This window comes from Phyllobates terribilis, unplaced genomic scaffold, assembly GCF_046119375.1.
Source record: "Phyllobates terribilis strain yellow unplaced genomic scaffold, ASM4611937v1 Scaffold_1__5_contigs__length_1240528914, whole genome shotgun sequence".
In the NCBI taxonomy this organism is placed as follows: domain Eukaryota; kingdom Metazoa; phylum Chordata; class Amphibia; order Anura; family Dendrobatidae; genus Phyllobates; species Phyllobates terribilis.
The window spans coordinates 619,882,598-619,899,807 of record NW_027362761.1 but is presented as its reverse complement, the minus strand read 5'-3'; the positions used below and the strand labels follow the sequence as shown (position 1 = coordinate 619,899,807).

At 61.5% G+C, this 17,210-nt stretch overlaps 1 protein-coding gene across 2 annotated transcripts in view; it reads left to right on the top strand.

Moving 5' to 3' along the window:
* Positions 1–17,210, top strand: part of TMEM8B (transmembrane protein 8B) — a 61,328-nt gene that overhangs the window by 5,913 nt on the left and 38,205 nt on the right. For both annotated transcript variants that reach the window (XM_073684333.1, XM_073684342.1), the window contains exons 2-4: positions 4,049–4,238; positions 5,690–5,897; positions 10,968–11,101. In XM_073684333.1, coding sequence (XP_073540434.1) covers positions 4,049–4,238; positions 5,690–5,897; positions 10,968–11,101 — 532 coding nt within the window. The remainder of the gene's footprint in view (positions 1–4,048; positions 4,239–5,689; positions 5,898–10,967; positions 11,102–17,210) is intronic.

The following is a 17,210-nucleotide window of genomic DNA, read 5'->3' as shown; positions in this document are numbered from 1 at the left end:
TGCAGAAGCGCTTAAAATACTCATGGTAGAATGTCTGCCATGTTCCCCAATGATAATCCGCATGTCCTGTGCACATGCTGCGGATTATCATTGCGTAAAAATCCGCAGCACTACCAATTATTTTGTGGAAGCGCAGCGTTTTCGCCGCCATTGACTTGCATTGGAACACATGGATTCCGCATCACTGGATCTGTACATGCGGAATCCATGCGTTTCAATGTGTGGATGGTACCCGGGTGTGGAGGACAGGAGACTCTCCTCCAGACCCGGGTACCATAGTACCTGTAAAAAGAAGAATAAAATAAAAAATATACATTATACTTACCTTCTGATGACCCCCGGTGCGCTTGTCTTCGCTTGCCGGCAGCTCGCGGTGAACTGAAGGACCTGCGCTGACGTCATAGTCATGTGACGGCAGGTCCTTCAGTGTACCGCGAGCTGCTGGCAAGCCAGGACGGAGCGAATAAAGACTCGGGGGGTCGTCAGAAGGTAAGTATAGATTTATTTTTTACCATTCTTTCGGTCACACTATATATGCCGGTTGCCGGTTGACGGTTGCATGGATTTATATAGTGTGACCAAGTTGACAAACACTTTCCAAGTGATGCTAAAAGCGCTTGGAAAGCGCTTGTCAACCCGCATGCGGAAATGCAAGTGAAGAACGGTTCACATCCGCATGTCCCTGGCTGGAAAAACGCATGTACAATCCGCACGTACAATCCGCACGTGTTTTTTCTGCCAGGGAGATGCAGAAACGCTCAGGAAAAAATCTGCAGCATTTCTGCATTGTGGGCACATAGCCTTACAAGTCAACATTAAAGATAATAGTGTATTTCTCCTGGCTTCACAAATCGAATCATCTGACTGATTAATATTATAGGCTGTATCCTCACATTGCTCCCCTATCTTAATCAGCCTGACATTGCTCCCCCATCTTAATCAGCCAGACATGACAGGATCCCAATCATCCTTCTCCAATGTCTTTAAGCACAGACACGAATGTAAGAGCTTTCACCTTCCTGAGAACAAAACTTTGCATCATCCAGTTTCCTCAGAGCATATTCCATGTCTTCCTTGCGAATAAACTCCACACGTAATTGACGAGAACAGACTGGTATCCATTGCATCCACACATGCCGTCCTCTGCATCCTGTGGTTCCTGGATTAAATCTGATGAGTGTCGGTGGCCTGGTATTCAATCCGTTGAAGCTGGCACAGCCCCTGTAGTTGCTATTTCTTGTTGCTGCTGTATATCCTCTCCGGTCCTCCTCCCAAGGCCGGGCTGGTGGAGGTTGGACATGGTAGCATCAGAAACCCGCTGTGTATGCCTCACCTATTGTCCGCTGGGTCTGTCTCTATGCCTTCCTGATTGTGGAGCCCCTGGACGTTGTGTGCTAACACCAGCCCCCTGCAGCTCCCCCAGCTCTGCTGGGCTGAGTAGTATCCCACCGCTGTCACCAATATGTGAAGACCCGGGGACTTCTGTGGGCGCAACTCTACTCAGATAACACAGGGTTATACAAATAGTATGACCTTCTCGACCAGCCACAGAAATACACATACACTATTATCTTTGTGTTGACTCGTAAATGTATTTCTCTTGGCTTCACAAATCTAATCGTCTGATTAAGATTATAAGCTGTGTTGTCACATGCGGTATATGCATCAAATTGGAGAGGCTGTGACTGCTGTATTTACATCACATGGGAAACGCTAGGACTGCTGTTTATACACTACAGGAGAGGCTTGGGTCATATACACCACCGTCCTAGTGTCTCTTGTGATACATCACTTTGGATTTCTGGGGGATATAGACATCACTGGGGAGGGCTGGGGGGCATAGACAACACTGGGGAGCGCTGGGGGTCATAGACATCGCTGGGGAGGGCTGGGGGGCATAGACATCGCTGGGGAGGGCTGGGGGGCATAGACATCGCTGGGGAGGGCTGGGGGGCGTAGACATCGCTGGGCAGGGGTAGGGGGCGTAGACATCGCTGGGGAGGGGTAGGGGGCGTAGACATCGCTGGGGAGGGGTAGGGGGCGTAGACATCGCTGGGGAGGGGTAGGGGGCGTAGACATCGCTGGGGAGGGGTAGGGGGCGTAGACATCGCTGGGGAGGGGTAGGGGGCGTAGACATCGCTGGGGAGGGGTAGGGGCGTAGACATCGCTGGGGAGGGGTAGGGGGCGTAGACATCGCTGGGGAGGGGTAGGCGGCGTAGACATCGCTGGGGAGGGCTAGGGGGCGTAGACATCGCGGGGGAGTGCTAGGGGGCGTAGACATCGCGGGGGAGGGCTGGGGGGCGTAGACATCACTGGGGAGGGCTGGGGGGCGTAGACATCACTGGGGAGGGCTGGGGGCGTAGACATCACTGGGGAGGGCTGGGGGCCATGGACATCACTGGGGAGGGCTGGGGGCCATGGACATCACTGGGGAGGGCTGGGGGCCATGGACATCACTGGGGAGAGCTGGGGGCCATGGACTTCACTGGGGAGGGCTGGGGGCCATGGACTTCACTGGGGACGATTGGTCTGCCGCTGCTCTCCTAACTTGTGGGACGGGAGCACATTGCGCTGTAACTCTTAACGACTTCACTCTAGCACTGGTCAGCGTGAGGATGTAATCCTTCAATGCATGCGCACTGCGGTCCCTGGTTCTCTGCCCAGGTTTCCCTCCCCTGCCTTAGACCCTGTCAGAAGCCTCTCATACAGCCAAATCACATTTCATACTTTTCACTGACAAGGGGCAACACCCCCAAACACTGTCTGCAAAGAGAGATTCTGGTTTGTCTTTTATCCTAAGTCCTCTGACAAGGATCGTTAAAGGGCCGATACTGAGCTTTAGGATTGCTACTTCTGATAAGTGGCGCTAGAGTTCTCGTCCTCTTCCTCTCTGAAAAGGCAATTTGCATATTTAATTTCCCTCAGTATTCCATGACCTATAAGTCTCCTCACACTGGCATGTCACTTTCCACAAAGACAAACATTACCCCTTAAACCACAATCATCAAAGAGAGACTGACATCGATCGCAGGCAAAAAAGGTCCAGCACATTTCCTGTTTGGCTGATCTTCCAGCACGCTTGTCCGGCGCGCTTTCCGTCTGGTGGCTTGTCCGGCGCGCTTTCCGTCTGGTGGCTTGTCCGGCGCGCTTCCCGTCTGCTCGCTTGTCCGGCGCGCTTCCCGTCTGCTCGCTTGCCGGGCGCACTTACCGTCTGCTCGCTTGTCCGGCGTGCTTCTCTTGTGAAAGGCAGGAGGCCGGACTTTCAGAGCACAGACATGCTGTGTATTAGGACAGTGGGACAGGCTGCAGCAGTTTGCTGTTGGCTTTGAGTGTTCACCTCGCTACTTTTGTCAGGTGATTTCTAGCAATTTTCTCACTGATGAGGTTGCATTTTGCTTGTCTAGTAGTGACATCATGGCGCCCTCCCCTCCAACCTGGTCCTTCTCACTGCTACCTGCATTGTGCCGTCACGCCTCCACCTGCTTACTGCTGCCTGCATTGTGCCGTCACTCCTCCACCTGCTTAGTGCTGCCTGCATTGTCGTCACTCCTCCACCTGCTTAATGCTGCCTGCATTGTGCCGTCACTCATCCACCTGCTTACTGCTGCCCGCATTGTGCCGTCACTCCTCCACCTGCTTACTGCTGCCCGCATTGTGCCGTCACTCCTCCTCCTGCTCAGCGATGCTGCAGATACCACGTCCCGTCCGCCTGCCTCACTGTGCGCAGTCTGTGTACGTGGCACCGGGGCTCCTTACTAGCGTATGTTCTGCATCTATTCCGGCCGTGATCACGTTCCGGAGGACAGAAACATTGGTGTCCTGTAAAGTGCGACTCCCGGAACACGACACGCAGATGGATCAAGAACTGTTTCCATTGGAACCTAGAAGTGCCACGGACATGGTGCATTATTGTCTGGATCCATCCTGCCACTGAGCAGCACCCGGAGTTCCGACCCGGACCTTTATCTCGAGTTGTTGTGGTTCGCTGCATTGGTTGTCAGACCTCCATTTTCACTAGGAATCAATGTCCATCTCTCTATCTCCACAGATGGGCTCTTTGTCACAGATTACTTTACTCGGACGCCTCGGAAGCTGAATCCTTTCCGTTCCGTGGGCAGTGTTGAACTTTTCCACTTCCACATCCCGGAAGACACAGTCATTGCCGTGTGGAACCTCATTACCTTCAAGGAGCAGGGAGGAACATTTGGTGACCACTGTCCAGACCGCAGTGTGACGGTGTAAGTGGTGGGAGTGGGCGAAGGAAGGGTGTCACGAAGAGGTAGCGGAGCCATAGCTTCCTAAGAGAGACCTGGACCTCTGAAGGTTGTCGGCTCAGTCCTTTTTGGAGGGTTGTGGTTGTTGGAGATAAACTGCTTTGTGTCGATGTCACGTTCCCCGGACAGCAATTACCGGTAGAAATGCTGTGAGGGTGAGAAGCTGACTGGTGTGCGGACCCATATGGTCATGCTGGGGGGCGGTGTGCGGACCCATATGACGGTGTTGGCAGGGCGTGGAGTGGGTGTAGACCTGTCCAGTGATGCCAGTAGGATGTGTACGGACCCATACGATGGTGCTGAGGAGAGGTGTGCGGACCCGTATTCTGGTGTTGGCGCGGCATGGAGTGGGTGCAGACCTGCCCAGTGATGCCAGTAGGATGTGTGCGGACCCATACGATGGTGCTGGGGAGAGGTGTGCGGACCCATATGGTGGTGTTGGCGGGGCGTGGAGTGGGTGCAGACCTGACCAGTGATGCCAGTAGGATGTGTGCGGACCCATACGATGGTGCTGGGGAGAGGTGTGCGGACCTGTATGGTGGTGTTGGCGCGGCATGGAGTGGGTGTAGACCTGTCCAGTGATGCCAGTAGGATGTGTGCGGACCCATACGATGGTGCTGGGGAGAGGTGTGCGGACCCATATGGTGGTGTTGGCGCGGCATGGAGTGGGTGTAGACCTGTCCAGTGATGCCAGTAGGATGTGTGCGGACCCATACGATGGTGCACCCATACGATGGTGCTGGGGAGAGGTGTGCGGACCCGTATGGTGGTGTTGGCGGGGCGTGGAGTGGGTGCAGACCTGCTCAGTGATGCCAGTAGGATGTGTGCGGACCCATACGATGGTGCTGGGGAGAGGTGTGCGGACCCGTATGGTGGTGTCGGCATGGAGTGGGTGCAGACCTGCCCAGTGATGCCAGTAGGATGTGTGCGGAGCCATACGATGGTGCTGGGGAGAGGTGTGCTTACCCGTATGGTGGTGTTGGCGGGGCGTGGAGTGGGTGCAGACCTGCCCAGTGATGCCAGTAGGATGTGTGCGGACCCATACGATGGGGCTGGGGAGAGGTATGCGGACCTGTATGACAGTGTTGGGTGGTGGGAGAGGGGGGTTTCAAACCCGCACAGTGATGCCAAGAGTATGTTTTTCGGACCCGTACAGTGGTGCTGGGGGAAGGTGTGCTGACCCGAAGGACGGACCTGTATGGCGGGGGGGAGGGGATGCAGACCCGCACAGCGATGCCAATAGGATGTGTGTGTACGGTGGTGCTAGAGGGGGTGTGTGGACCCGTACGGTGGTGCTGGAGGGGGTGTGCACACATTTGTCGAGGTGGTGGGTACCGGGCGCAGGTCTCTGATGCTCTGTCTTCTCCGGATGTTTTTTACATTAACCATTCAATCTGTTTCTTCTCCCCTTGTAGATACTTCAGACCCGGAGCGCCCCCTGTGATTAACCCCCTGGGCGCCCACTTCCCTCGTGACACTGCTGTTCCGGGGTCTTTCATACTGACTCTCACCTGGACTCTTCCCAACCGAACTACCGGAGTCTTTAATGTCACCAGCCCCCTCCCTGGAGACTGGTTCCTGGCTGCCCACCTGCCGAAGGATGAGGGGAAGATCACAATCAAGGTGCCGCAACCCCCGGCCATGGTGGTCACGGGGGTCTCATACATATTTGTGTGTTTGCCTCCATAGCTGCATTGTTCCCGCACCCCCCCAGTGTGTGCGGCCCGTCCTGTGAAGGTGCTGGGCGGTCAGACCCCTCTTGTATAAAGGCTGCTCCCCCCAGTGTGTGCGGCCCGTCCTGTGAAGGTGCTGGGCGGTCAGACCCCTCTTGTGTAAAGGCTGCTCCCCCCAGTGTGTGCGGCCCGTCCTGTGAAGGTGCTGGGCGGTCAGACCCCTCTTGTGTAAAGGAAGCTCCCCCCCAGTGTGTGCGGCCCGACCTGTGAAGGTGCAGGGAGGTCAGACCCCTCTTGTGTAAAGGCTGCTCCCCCCCAGTGTGTGCGGCCCGTCCTGTGAAGGTGCTGGGCGGTCAGACCCCTCTTGTGTAAAGGCTGCTCCTCCCCAGTGTGTGCGGCCCGTCCTGTGAAGGTGCTGGGCGGTCAGACCCCTCTTGTATAAAGGCTGCTCCCCCCACTGTGTGCGGCCCATCCTGTGAAGGTGCTGGGCGGTCAGACCCCTCTTGTATAAAGGCTGCTCCCCCCAGTGTGTCCTGTGAAGGTGCTGGGCGGTCAGACCCCTCTTGAGTAAAGGCTGCTCCTCCCAGTGTGTGCGGCCCGTCCTGTGAAGGTGCTGGGCGGTCAGACCCCTCTTGTGTAAAGGCTGCTCCCCCCCAGTGTGTGCGGCCCGTCCTGTGAAGGTGCTGGGCGGTCAGACCCCTCTTGTGTAAAGGCTGCTCCTCCCAGTGTGTGCGGCCCGTCCTGTGAAGGTGCTGGGCGGTCAAACTCCTCTTGTGTAAAGGCTGCTCCCCCCAGTGTGTGCGGCCCGTCCTGTGAAGGTGCTGGGCGGTCAGACCCCTCTTGTGTAAAGGCTGCTCCCCCCAGTGTGTGCGGTCCGTCCTGTGAAGGTGCTGGGCGGTCAGACCCCTCTTGTGTAAAGGCTGCTCCCCCCCCCAGTGTGTGCGGCCCGTCCTGTGAAGGTGTTGGGTGGTCAGACCCCTCTAGTATAAAGGCTGCTCCCCCCCCCAGTGTGTGCGGCCCGTCCTGTGAAGGTGCTGGGCGGTCAGACCCCTCTTGTATAAAGGCTGCTCCTCCCAGTGTGTGCGGCCCGTCCTGTGAAGGTGCTGGGCGGTCAGACCCCTCTTGTATAAAGACTGCTCCCCCCCCAGTGTGTGCGTCCCGTCCTGTGAAGGTGCTGGGCGGTCAGACCCCTCTTGTGTAAAGGCTGCTCCTCCCCAGTGTGTGCGGCCCATCCTGTGTAGATGCTGGGCGGTCAGACCCCTCTTGTGTAAAGGCTGCTCCCCCCCAGTGTGTGCGGCCCGTCCTGTGAAGGTGCTGGGCGGTCAGACCCCTCTTGTGTAAAGGCTGCTCCCCCCAGTGTGTGCGGCCCGTCCTGTGAAGGTGCTGGGCGGTCAGACCCCTTTTGTGTAAAGGCTGCCTCCCCCCCAGTGTGTGCGGCCCGTCCTGTGAAGGTGCTGGGCGGTCAGACCCCTCTTGTGTAAAGGCTGCTCCCCTCCAGTGTGTGCGGCCCGTCCTGTGAAGGTGCTGGGCGGTCAGACCCCTCTTGTATAAAGGCTGCTCCCCCCAGTGTGTGCGGCCCATCCTGTGAAGGTGCTGGGCGGTCAGACCCCTCTTGTATAAAGGCTGCTCCCCCCAGTGTGTGCGGCCCGTCCTGTGAAGGTGCTGGGCGGTCAGACCCCTCTTGTGTAAAGGCTGCTCCTCCCAGTGTGTGCGGCCCGTCCTGTGAAGGTGCTGGGCGGTCAGACCCCTCTTGTGTAAAGGCTGCTCCCCCCCAGTGTGTGCGGCCCGTCCTGTGAAGGTGCTGGGTGGTCAGACCCCTCTTGTGTAAAGGCTGCTCCCCCCCAGTGTGTGCGGCCCGTCCTGTGAAGGTGCTGGGTGGTCAGACCCCTCCTGTGTAAAGGCTGCTCCTCCCAGTGTGTGCGGCCCGTCCTGTGAAGGTGCTGGGCGGTCAAACTCCTCTAGTATAAAGGCTGCTCCCCCCCCCCCAGTGTGTGCGGCCCGTCCTGTGAAGGTGCTGGGCGGTCAGACCCCTCTTGTATAAAGGCTGCTCCTTCCAGTGTGTGCGGCCCGTCCTGTGAAGGTGCTGGGCGGTCAGACCCCTCTTGTATAAAGACTGCTCCCCCCCAGTGTGTGCGTCCCGTCCTGTGAAGGTGCTGGGCGGTCAGACCCCTCTTGTGTAAAGGCTGCTCCTCCCCAGTGTGTGCGGCCCGTCCTGTGTAGATGCTGGGCGGTCAGACCCCTCTTGTGTAAAGGCTGCTCCCCCCCAGTGTGTGCGGCCCGTCCTGTGAAGGTGCTGGGCGGTCAGACCCCTCTTGTGTAAAGGCTGCTCCCCCCAGTGTGTGCGGCCCGTCCTGTGAAGGTGCTGGGCGGTCAGACCCCTTTTGTGTAAAGGTTGCCTCCCCCCAGTGTGCGGCCCGTCCTGTGAAGGTGCTGGGCGGTCAGACCCCTCTTGTGTAAAGTCTGCCCCCCCCCAGTGTGTGCGGCCTGTCCTGTCCATGTGCTGGGCGGTCAGACCCCTCTTGTGTAAAGGCTGCTCACCCCCCCCCCAGTGTGTGCGGCCCTTCCTGTGAAGGTGCTGGGCGGTCAGACCCCTCTTGTATAAAAGCTGCTCCCCCCAGTGTGTGCGGCCCTTCCTGTGAAGGTGCTGGCGGTCAGACCCCTCTTGTATAAAAGCTGCTCCCCCCAGTGTGTGCGGCCCTTCCTGTGAAGGTGCTGGCGGTCAGACCCCTCTTGTGTAAAGGCTGCTCCCCCCAGTGTGTGCGGCCCTTCCTGTGAAGGTGCTGGCGGTCAGACCCCTCTTGTGTAAAGGCTGCTCCCCCCCCCCCCCCAGTGTGTGCGGCCCGTCCTGTGAAGGTGCTGGGCGGTCAGACCCCTCTTGTGTAAAGGCTGCTCCCCCCCAGTGTGTGCGGCCCGTCCTGTGAAGGTGCTGGGTGGTCAGACCCCTCTTGTATAAAAGCTGCTCACCCCCCCCCCCAGTGTGTGCGGCCCTTCCTGTGAAGGTGCTGGGCGGTCAGACCCCTCTTGTATAAAAGCTGCTCCCCCCAGTGTGTGCGGCCCTTCCTGTGAAGGTGCTGGCGGTCAGACCCCTCTTGTGTAAAGGCTGCTCCCCCCCCCCCCCCCCCAGTGTGTGCGGCCCGTCCTGTGAAGGTGCTGGGCGGTCAGACCCCTCTTGTATAAAGGCTGCTCCCCGAATGTGTGCAGCCCGTCCTGTGTAGATGCTGGGCGGTCAGACCCCTCTTGTGTAAAGGCTGCTCCCCCCAGTGTGTGCGGCCCGTCCTGTAAAGATGCTCAGCTGTCAGACCCCTCTTGTGTAAAGGCTGCTCCTCCCAGTGTGTGCGGCCCATCCTGTGAAGGTGCTGGGCGGTCAGACCCCTCTTGTGTAAAGGCTGCTCCCCCCAGTGTGTGCGGCCCGTCCTGTGAAGGTGCTGGGCGGTCAGACCCCTCTTGTGTAAAGGCTGCTCCCCCCCAGTGTGTGCGGCCCGTCCTGTGAAGGTGCTGGGCGGTCAGACCCCTCTTGTGTAAAGGCTGCTCCTCCCAGTGTGTGCGGCCCATACTGTGAAGGTGCTGGGCGGTCAGACCCCTCTTGTGTAAAGGCTGCTCCCCCCCCCAGTGTGTGCGGCCCGTCCTGTGAAGGTGCTGGGCGGTCAGACCCCTCTTTTGTAAAGGCTGCTCCCCCCAGTGTGTGCAGCCCGTCCTGTGAAGGTGCTGGGCGGTCAGACCCCTCTTGTATAAAGGCTGCTCCCCCAAGTGTGTGCGGCCCTCCCTGTGAAGGTACTCGGCGATCAGACCCCTCATGTATAAAGGCTGCTCCCCCCAGTGTGTGCGGCCCATCCTGTAAAGGTGCTGGGCGGTCAGACCCCTCTTGTGTAAAGGCTGCTCCCCCCAGTGTGTGCGGCCCGTCCTGTGAAGGTGCTGGGCGGTCAGACCCCTCTTGTATAAAGGCTGCTCCCCCCCCCCCCAGTGTGTGCGGCCCGTCCTGTGAAGGTGCTGGGCGGTCAGACCCCTCTTGTGTAAAGGCTGCTCCCCCCAGTGTGTGCGGCCCGTCCTGTGAAGGTGCTGGGCGATCAGACCCCTCTTGTGTAAAGGCTGCTCCCCCCCAGTGTGTGCGGCCCGTCCTGTGAAGGTGCTGGGCGGTCAGACCCCTCTTGTGTAAAGGCTGCTCCCCCCCCCCCCAGTGTGTGCGGCCCGTCCTGTGAAGGTGCTGGGCGGTCAGACCCCTCTTTTGTAAAGGCTGCTCCCCCCAGTGTGTGCGTTCCGTCCTGTGAAGGTGCTGGGCGGTCAGACCCCTCTTGTATAAAGGCTGCTCCCCCAAGTGTGTGCGGCCCTCCCTGTGAAGGTGCTGGGCGGTCAGACCCCTCTTGTATAAAGGCTGCTCCCCCCCCCAGTGTGTGCGTCCCGTCCTGTGAAGGTGCTGGGCGGTCAGACCCCTCTTGTATAAAGGCTGTTCCTCCCAGTGTGTGCCGCCGGTCCTGTGAAGGTGCTGGGCGGTCAGACCCCTCTTGTATAAAGGCTGTTCCTCCCAGTGTGTGCCGCCGGTCCTGTGAAGGTGCTGGGCGGTCAGACCCCTCTTGTGTAAAGGCTGCTCCCCCCCAGTGTGTGCGGCCCGTCCTGTGAAGGTGCTGGGCGGTCAGACCCCTCTTGTGTAAAGGCTGCTCCCCCCAGTGTGTGCGGCCCGTCCTGTGAAGGTGCTGGGCGATCAGACCCCTCTTGTGTAAAGGCTGCTCCCCCCCAGTGTGTGCGGCCCGTCCTGTGAAGGTGCTGGGCGGTCAGACCCCTCTTGTGTAAAGGCTGTTCCTCCCAGTGTGTGCCGCCGGTCCTGTGAAGGTGCTGGGCGGTCAGACCCCTCTTGTGTAAAGGCTGTTCCTCCCAGTGTGTGCGGCCCGTCCTGTGAAGGTGCTGGGCGGTCAGACCCCTCTTGTATAAAGGCTGCTCCCCCCAGTGTGTTGAGTCCTGTCTTACAGTCTGGTTGCTATGGAATCTTTTGGGGGCAGTTCCCCAGTAACCAGTGTTTCTCTTTCAGGGTCTCCACGATGAGTGTCAGTATCTCTTCCAGCCGCAGCTCATTGTGCAGCGGGCGGTGGCGGTGCCCGTCCTGTACCCCGGACACGTCACCGAGCAGGTGCTGCCGCCTCACAACCGCTCTGCTCTGTACAAGTAAGTGCCTCGGTGCTCGGCTCAGGGGACCCGACCTTGGGTGTGACAGGTGTGTGACGGCATGCGAGAGTGCGGCGGGCAGCTGACGTGCCCGTGATGGGTGTGTGGCAGGTGTGTGACGGCATGCGAGAGTGCGGCGGACAGCTGACGTGCCCGTGATGGGTGTGTGACAGGTGTGTGACGGCATGCGAGAGTGCGGCGGGCAGCTGACGTGCCCGAGATGGGTGTGTGACGGCATGTGAGAGTGCGGCGGACAGCTGACGTGCCCGTGATGCGTGTGAGACGGCATGCGAGAGTGCGGCGGACAGCTGACGTGCCCGAGATGGGTGTGTGATGGCATGTGAGAGTGCGGCGGACAGCTGACGTGCCCGAGATGGGTGTGTGACGGCATGTGAGAGTGCGGCGGACAGCTGACGTGCCCGTGATGGCTGTGTGACGGCATGCGAGAGTGCGGCGGACAGCTGACGTGCCCGTGATGGGTGTGTGACGGCATGTGAGAGTGCGGCGGACAGCTGACTTGCCCGAGATGGGTGTGTGACGGCATGCGAGAGTGCGGCGGACAGCTGACGTGCCCGTGATGGGTGTGTGACAGGTGTGTGACGGCATGCGAGAGTGCGGCGGGCAGCTGACGTGCCCGTGATGGGTGTGTGACGGCATGCGAGAGTGCGGCGGGCAGCTGACGTGCCCGTGATGGGTGTGTGACTGGTGTGTGACGGCATGCGAGAGTGCAGCGGGCAGCTGACGTGCCCGTGATGGGTGTGTGACGGCATGCGAGAGTGCGGCGGACAGCTGACGTGCCCGTGATGGGTGTGTGACAGGTGTGTGACGGCATGCGAGAGTGCAGCGGGCAGCTGACGTGCCCGAGATGGGTGTGTGACGGCATGCGAGAGTGCGGCGGGCAGCTGACGTGCCCGTGATGGGTGTGTGACCGGTGTGTGACGGCATGCGAGAGTGCGGCGGGTAGCTGACGTGCCCGTGATGGGTGTGTGACGGCATGCGAGAGTGCGGCGGGCAGCTGACGTGCCCGTGATGGGTGTGTGACAGGTGTGTGACGGCATGCGAGAGTGCGGCGGGCAGCTGACGTGCCCGTGATGGGTGTGTGACAGGTGTGTGACGGCATGCGAGAGTGCGGTGGGCAGCTGACGTGCCCGTGATGGGTGTGTGACTGGTGTGTGACGGCATGCGAGAGTGCGGCGGGCAGCTGACGTGCCCGTGATGGGTGTGTGACAGGTGTGTGACGGCATGCGAGAGTGCGGCGGGCAGCTGACGTGCCCGTGATGGGTGTGTGACAGGTGTGTGACGGCATGCGAGAGTGCGGCGGGCAGCTGACGTGCCCGTGATGGGTGTGTGACGGCATGCGAGAGTGCGGCGGACAGCTGACGTGCCGTGATGGGTGTGTGACAGGTGTGTGACGGCATGCGAGAGTGCGGCGGACAGCTGACGTGCCCGTGATGGGTGTGTGACAGGTGTGTGATGGCATGCGAGAGTGCGGCGGGCAGCTGACGTGCCCGTGATGGGTGTGTGACAGGTGTGTGACGGCATGCGAGAGTGCGGCGGGCAGCTGACGTGCCCGTGATGGGTGTGTGACGGCATGCGAGAGTGCGGCGGACAGCTGACGTGCCCGTGATGGGTGTGTGACGGCATGCGAGAGTGCAGCGGGCAGCTGACGTGCCCGTGATGGGTGTGTGACGGCATGCGAGAGTGCGGCGGGCAGCTGACGTGCCCGTGATGGGTGTGTGACCGGTGTGTGACGGCATGCGAGAGTGCGGCGGGCAGCTGACGTGCCCGTGATGGGTGTGTGACGGCATGCGAGAGTGCGGCGGGCAGCTGACGTGCCCGTGATGGGTGTGTGACAGGTGTGTGATGGCATGCGAGAGTGCGGCGGGCAGCTGACGTGCCCGTGATGGGTGTGTGACAGGTGTGTGACGGCATGCGAGAGTGCGGCGGGCAGCTGACGTGCCCGTGATGGGTGTGTGACGGCATGCGAGAGTGCGGCGGGCAGCTGACGTGCCCGTGATGGGTGTGTGACCGGTGTGTGACGGCATGCGAGAGTGCGGCGGGCAGCTGACTTGACCGTGATGGGTGTGTGACAGGTGTGTGGCGGCATGCGAGAGTGCGGCGGGCAGCTGACTTGCCCGTGATGGGTGTGTGACGGCATGCGAGAGTGCGGCGGGCAGCTGACGTGCCCGTGATGGGTGTGTGACGGCATGCGAGAGTGCGGCGGGCAGCTGACGTGCCCGTGATGGGTGTGTGACCGGTGTGTGACGGCATGCGAGAGTGCGGCGGGCAGCTGACGTGCCCGTGATGGGTGTGTGACGGCATGCGAGAGTGCGGCGGGCAGCTGACGTGCCCGTGATGGGTGTGTGACCGGTGTGTGACGGCATGCGAGAGTGCGGCGCGCAGCTGACGTGCCCGTGATGGGTGTGTGACGGCATGCGAGAGTGCGGCGGGCAGCTGACGTGCCCGTGATGGGTGTGTGACCGGTGTGTGACGGCATGCGAGAGTGCGGCGGGCAGCTGACGTGCCTGTGATTGGTTTGTGACAGGTGTGTGACGGCATGCGAGAGTGCGGCGGGCAGCTGACGTGCCCGTGATGGGTGTGTGACGGCATGCGAGAGTGCGGCGGGCAGCTGACGTGCCCGTGATGGGTGTGTGACGGCATGCGAGAGTGCGGCGGGCAGCTGACGTGCCCGTGATGGGTGTGTGACGGCATGCGAGAGTGCGGCGGGCAGCTGACGTGCCCGTGATGGGTGTGTGACCGGTGTGTGACGGCATGCGAGAGTGCGGCGGGCAGCTGACGTGCCCGTGATGGGTGTGTGACGGCATGCGAGAGTGCGGCGGGCAGCTGATGTGCCCGTGATGGGTGTGTGACGGCATGCGAGAGTGCGGCGGACAGCTGACGTGCCCGTGATAGGTGTGTGACGGCATGCGAGAGTGCGGCGGGCAGCTGACGTGCCCGTGATGGGTGTGTGACGGCATGTGAGAGTGCGGCGGACAGCTGACGTGCCCGTGATGGGTGTGTGACGGCATGCGAGAGTGCGGTGGGCAGCTGACGTGCCCGTGACAGGTGTGTGACGGCATGCGAGAGTGCGGCGGGCAGCTGACGTGCCCGTGATGGGTGTGTGACAGGTGTGTGATGGCATGCGAGAGTGCGGCGGACAGCTGACGTGCCCGTGATGGGTGTGTGACGGCATGCGAGAGTGCGGCGGGCAGCTGACGTGCCGTGATGGGTGTGTGACAGGTGTGTGACGGCATGCGAGAGTGCGGCGGACAGCTGACGTGCCCGTGATGGGTGTGTGACGGCATGCGAGAGTGCAGCGGGCAGCTGACGTGCCCGTGATGGGTGTGTGACGGCATGCGAGAGTGCGGTGGGCAGCTGACTTGCCCGTGATGGGTGTGTGACCGGTGTGTGACTGCATGCGAGAGTGCGGCGGGCAGCTGACGTGCCCGTGATGGGTGTGTGACGGCATGCGAGAGTGCGGCGGGCAGCTGACGTGCCCGTGATGGGTGTGTGACGGCATGCGAGAGTGCGGCGGGCAGCTGACGTGCCCGTGATGGGTGTGTGACAGGTGTGTGACGGCATGCGAGAGTGCGGCGGGCAGCTGACGTGCCCGTGATGGGTGTGTGACGGCATGCGAGAGTGCGGCGGGCAGCTGACGTGCCCGTGATGGGTGTGTGACGGCATGCGAGAGTGCGGCGGACAGCTGACGTGCCCGTGATAGGTGTGTGACGGCATGCGAGAGTGCGGCGGGCAGCTGACGTGCCCGTGATGGGTGTGTGACGGCATGTGAGAGTGCGGCGGACAGCTGACGTGCCCGTGATGGGTGTGTGACGGCATGCGAGAGTGCGGTGGGCAGCTGACGTGCCCGTGATGGGTGTGTGACGGCATGCGAGAGTGCGGCGGACAGCTGACATGCCCGTGATGGGTGTGTGACGGCATGCGAGAGTGCGGCGGACAGCTGACGTGCCCGTGATGGGTGTGTGACGGCATGCGAGAGTGCGGCGGGCAGCTGACGTGCCCGTGATGGGTGTGTGACGGCATGCGAGAGTGCGGCGGGCAGCTGACGTGCCGTGATGGGTGTGTGACAGGTGTGTGACGGCATGCGAGAGTGCGGCGGACAGCTGACGTGCCCGTGATGGGTGTGTGACGGCATGCGAGAGTGCAGCGGGCAGCTGACGTGCCCGTGATGGGTGTGTGACGGCATGCGAGAGTGCGGCGGGCAGCTGACTTGCCCGTGATGGGTGTGTGACCGGTGTGTGACGGCATGCGAGAGTGCGGCGGGCAGCTGACGTGCCCGTGATGGGTGTGTGACGGCATGCGAGAGTGCGGCGGGCAGCTGACGTGCCCGTGATGGGTGTGTGACGGCATGCGAGAGTGCGGCGGGCAGCTGACGTGCCCGTGATGGGTGTGTGACGGCATGCGAGAGTGCTGCGGGCAGCTGACGTGCCCGTGATGGGTGTGTGACGGCATGCGAGAGTGCGGCGGACAGCTGACGTGCCCGTGATGGGTGTGTGACGGCATGCGAGAGTGCGGCGGACAGCTGACGTGCCCGTGATAGGTGTGTGACGGCATGCGAGAGTGCGGCGGGCAGCTGACGTGCCCGTGATGGGTGTGTGACGGCATGTGAGAGTGCGGCGGACAGCTGACGTGCCCGTGATGGGTGTGTGACGGCATGCGAGAGTGCGGTGGGCAGCTGACGTGCCCGTGACAGGTGTGTGACGGCATGCGAGAGTGCGGCGGGCAGCTGACGTGCCCGTGATGGGTGTGTGACAGGTGTGTGACGGCATGCGAGAGTGCGGCGGACAGCTGATGTGCCCGTGATGGGTGTGTGACAGGTGTGTGACGGCATGCGAGAGTGCGGCGGACAGCTGACGTGCCCGTGATGGGTGTGTGACAGGTGTGTGACGGCATGCGAGAGTGCGGCGGGCAGCTGACGTGCCCGAGATGGGTGTGTGACAGGTGTGTGACGGCATGTGAGAGTGCGGCGGACAGCTGACGTGCCCGTGATGGGTGTGTGACGGCATGTGAGAGTGCGGCGGACAGCTGACGTGCCCGAGATGGGTGTGTGACGGCATGCGAGAGTGCGGCGGACAGCTGACGTGCCCGTGATGGGTGTGTGACGGCATGCGAGAGTGCGGCGGGCAGCTGACGTGCCTGTGATGGGTGTGTGACAGGTGTGTGACGGCATGCGTGAGTGCGGCGGGCAGCTGACGTGCCCGTGATGGGTGTGTGACGGCATGCGAGAGTGCAGCGGGCAGCTGACGTGCCTGTGATGGGTGTGTGACAGGTGTGTGACGGCATGCGTGAGTGCGGCGGGCAGCTGACGTGCCCGTGATGGGTGTGTGACTGGTGTGTGACGGCATGCGAGAGTGCGGCGGGCAGCTGACGTGCCCGTGATGGGTGTGTGACGGCATGCGAGAGTGCGGCGGGCAGCTGACGTGCCCGTGATGGGTGTGTGACGGCATGCGAGAGTGCGGCGGGCAGCTGACGTGCCCGTGATGGGTGTGTGACGGCATGCGAGAGTGCGGCGGGCAGCTGACGTGCCCGTGATGGGTGTGTGACAGGTGTGTGACGGCATGCGAGAGTGCGGCGGGCAGCTGACGTGCCCGTGATGGGTGTGTGACGGCATGCGAGAGTGCGGCGGGCAGCTGACGTGCCCGTGATGGGTGTGTGACGGCATGCGAGAGTGCGGCGGACAGCTGACGTGCCCGTGATAGGTGTGTGACGGCATGCGAGAGTGCGGCGGGCAGCTGACGTGCCCGTGATGGGTGTGTGACGGCATGTGAGAGTGCGGCGGACAGCTGACGTGCCCGTGATGGGTGTGTGACGGCATGCGAGAGTGCGGTGGGCAGCTGACGTGCCCGTGATGGGTGTGTGACGGCATGCGAGAGTGCGGCGGACAGCTGACATGCCCGTGATGGGTGTGTGACGGCATGCGAGAGTGCGGCGGACAGCTGACGTGCCCGTGATGGGTGTGTGACGGCATGCGAGAGTGCGGCGGGCAGCTGACGTGCCCGTGATGGGTGTGTGACGGCATGCGAGAGTGCGGCGGGCAGCTGACGTGCCGTGATGGGTGTGTGACAGGTGTGTGACGGCATGCGAGAGTGCG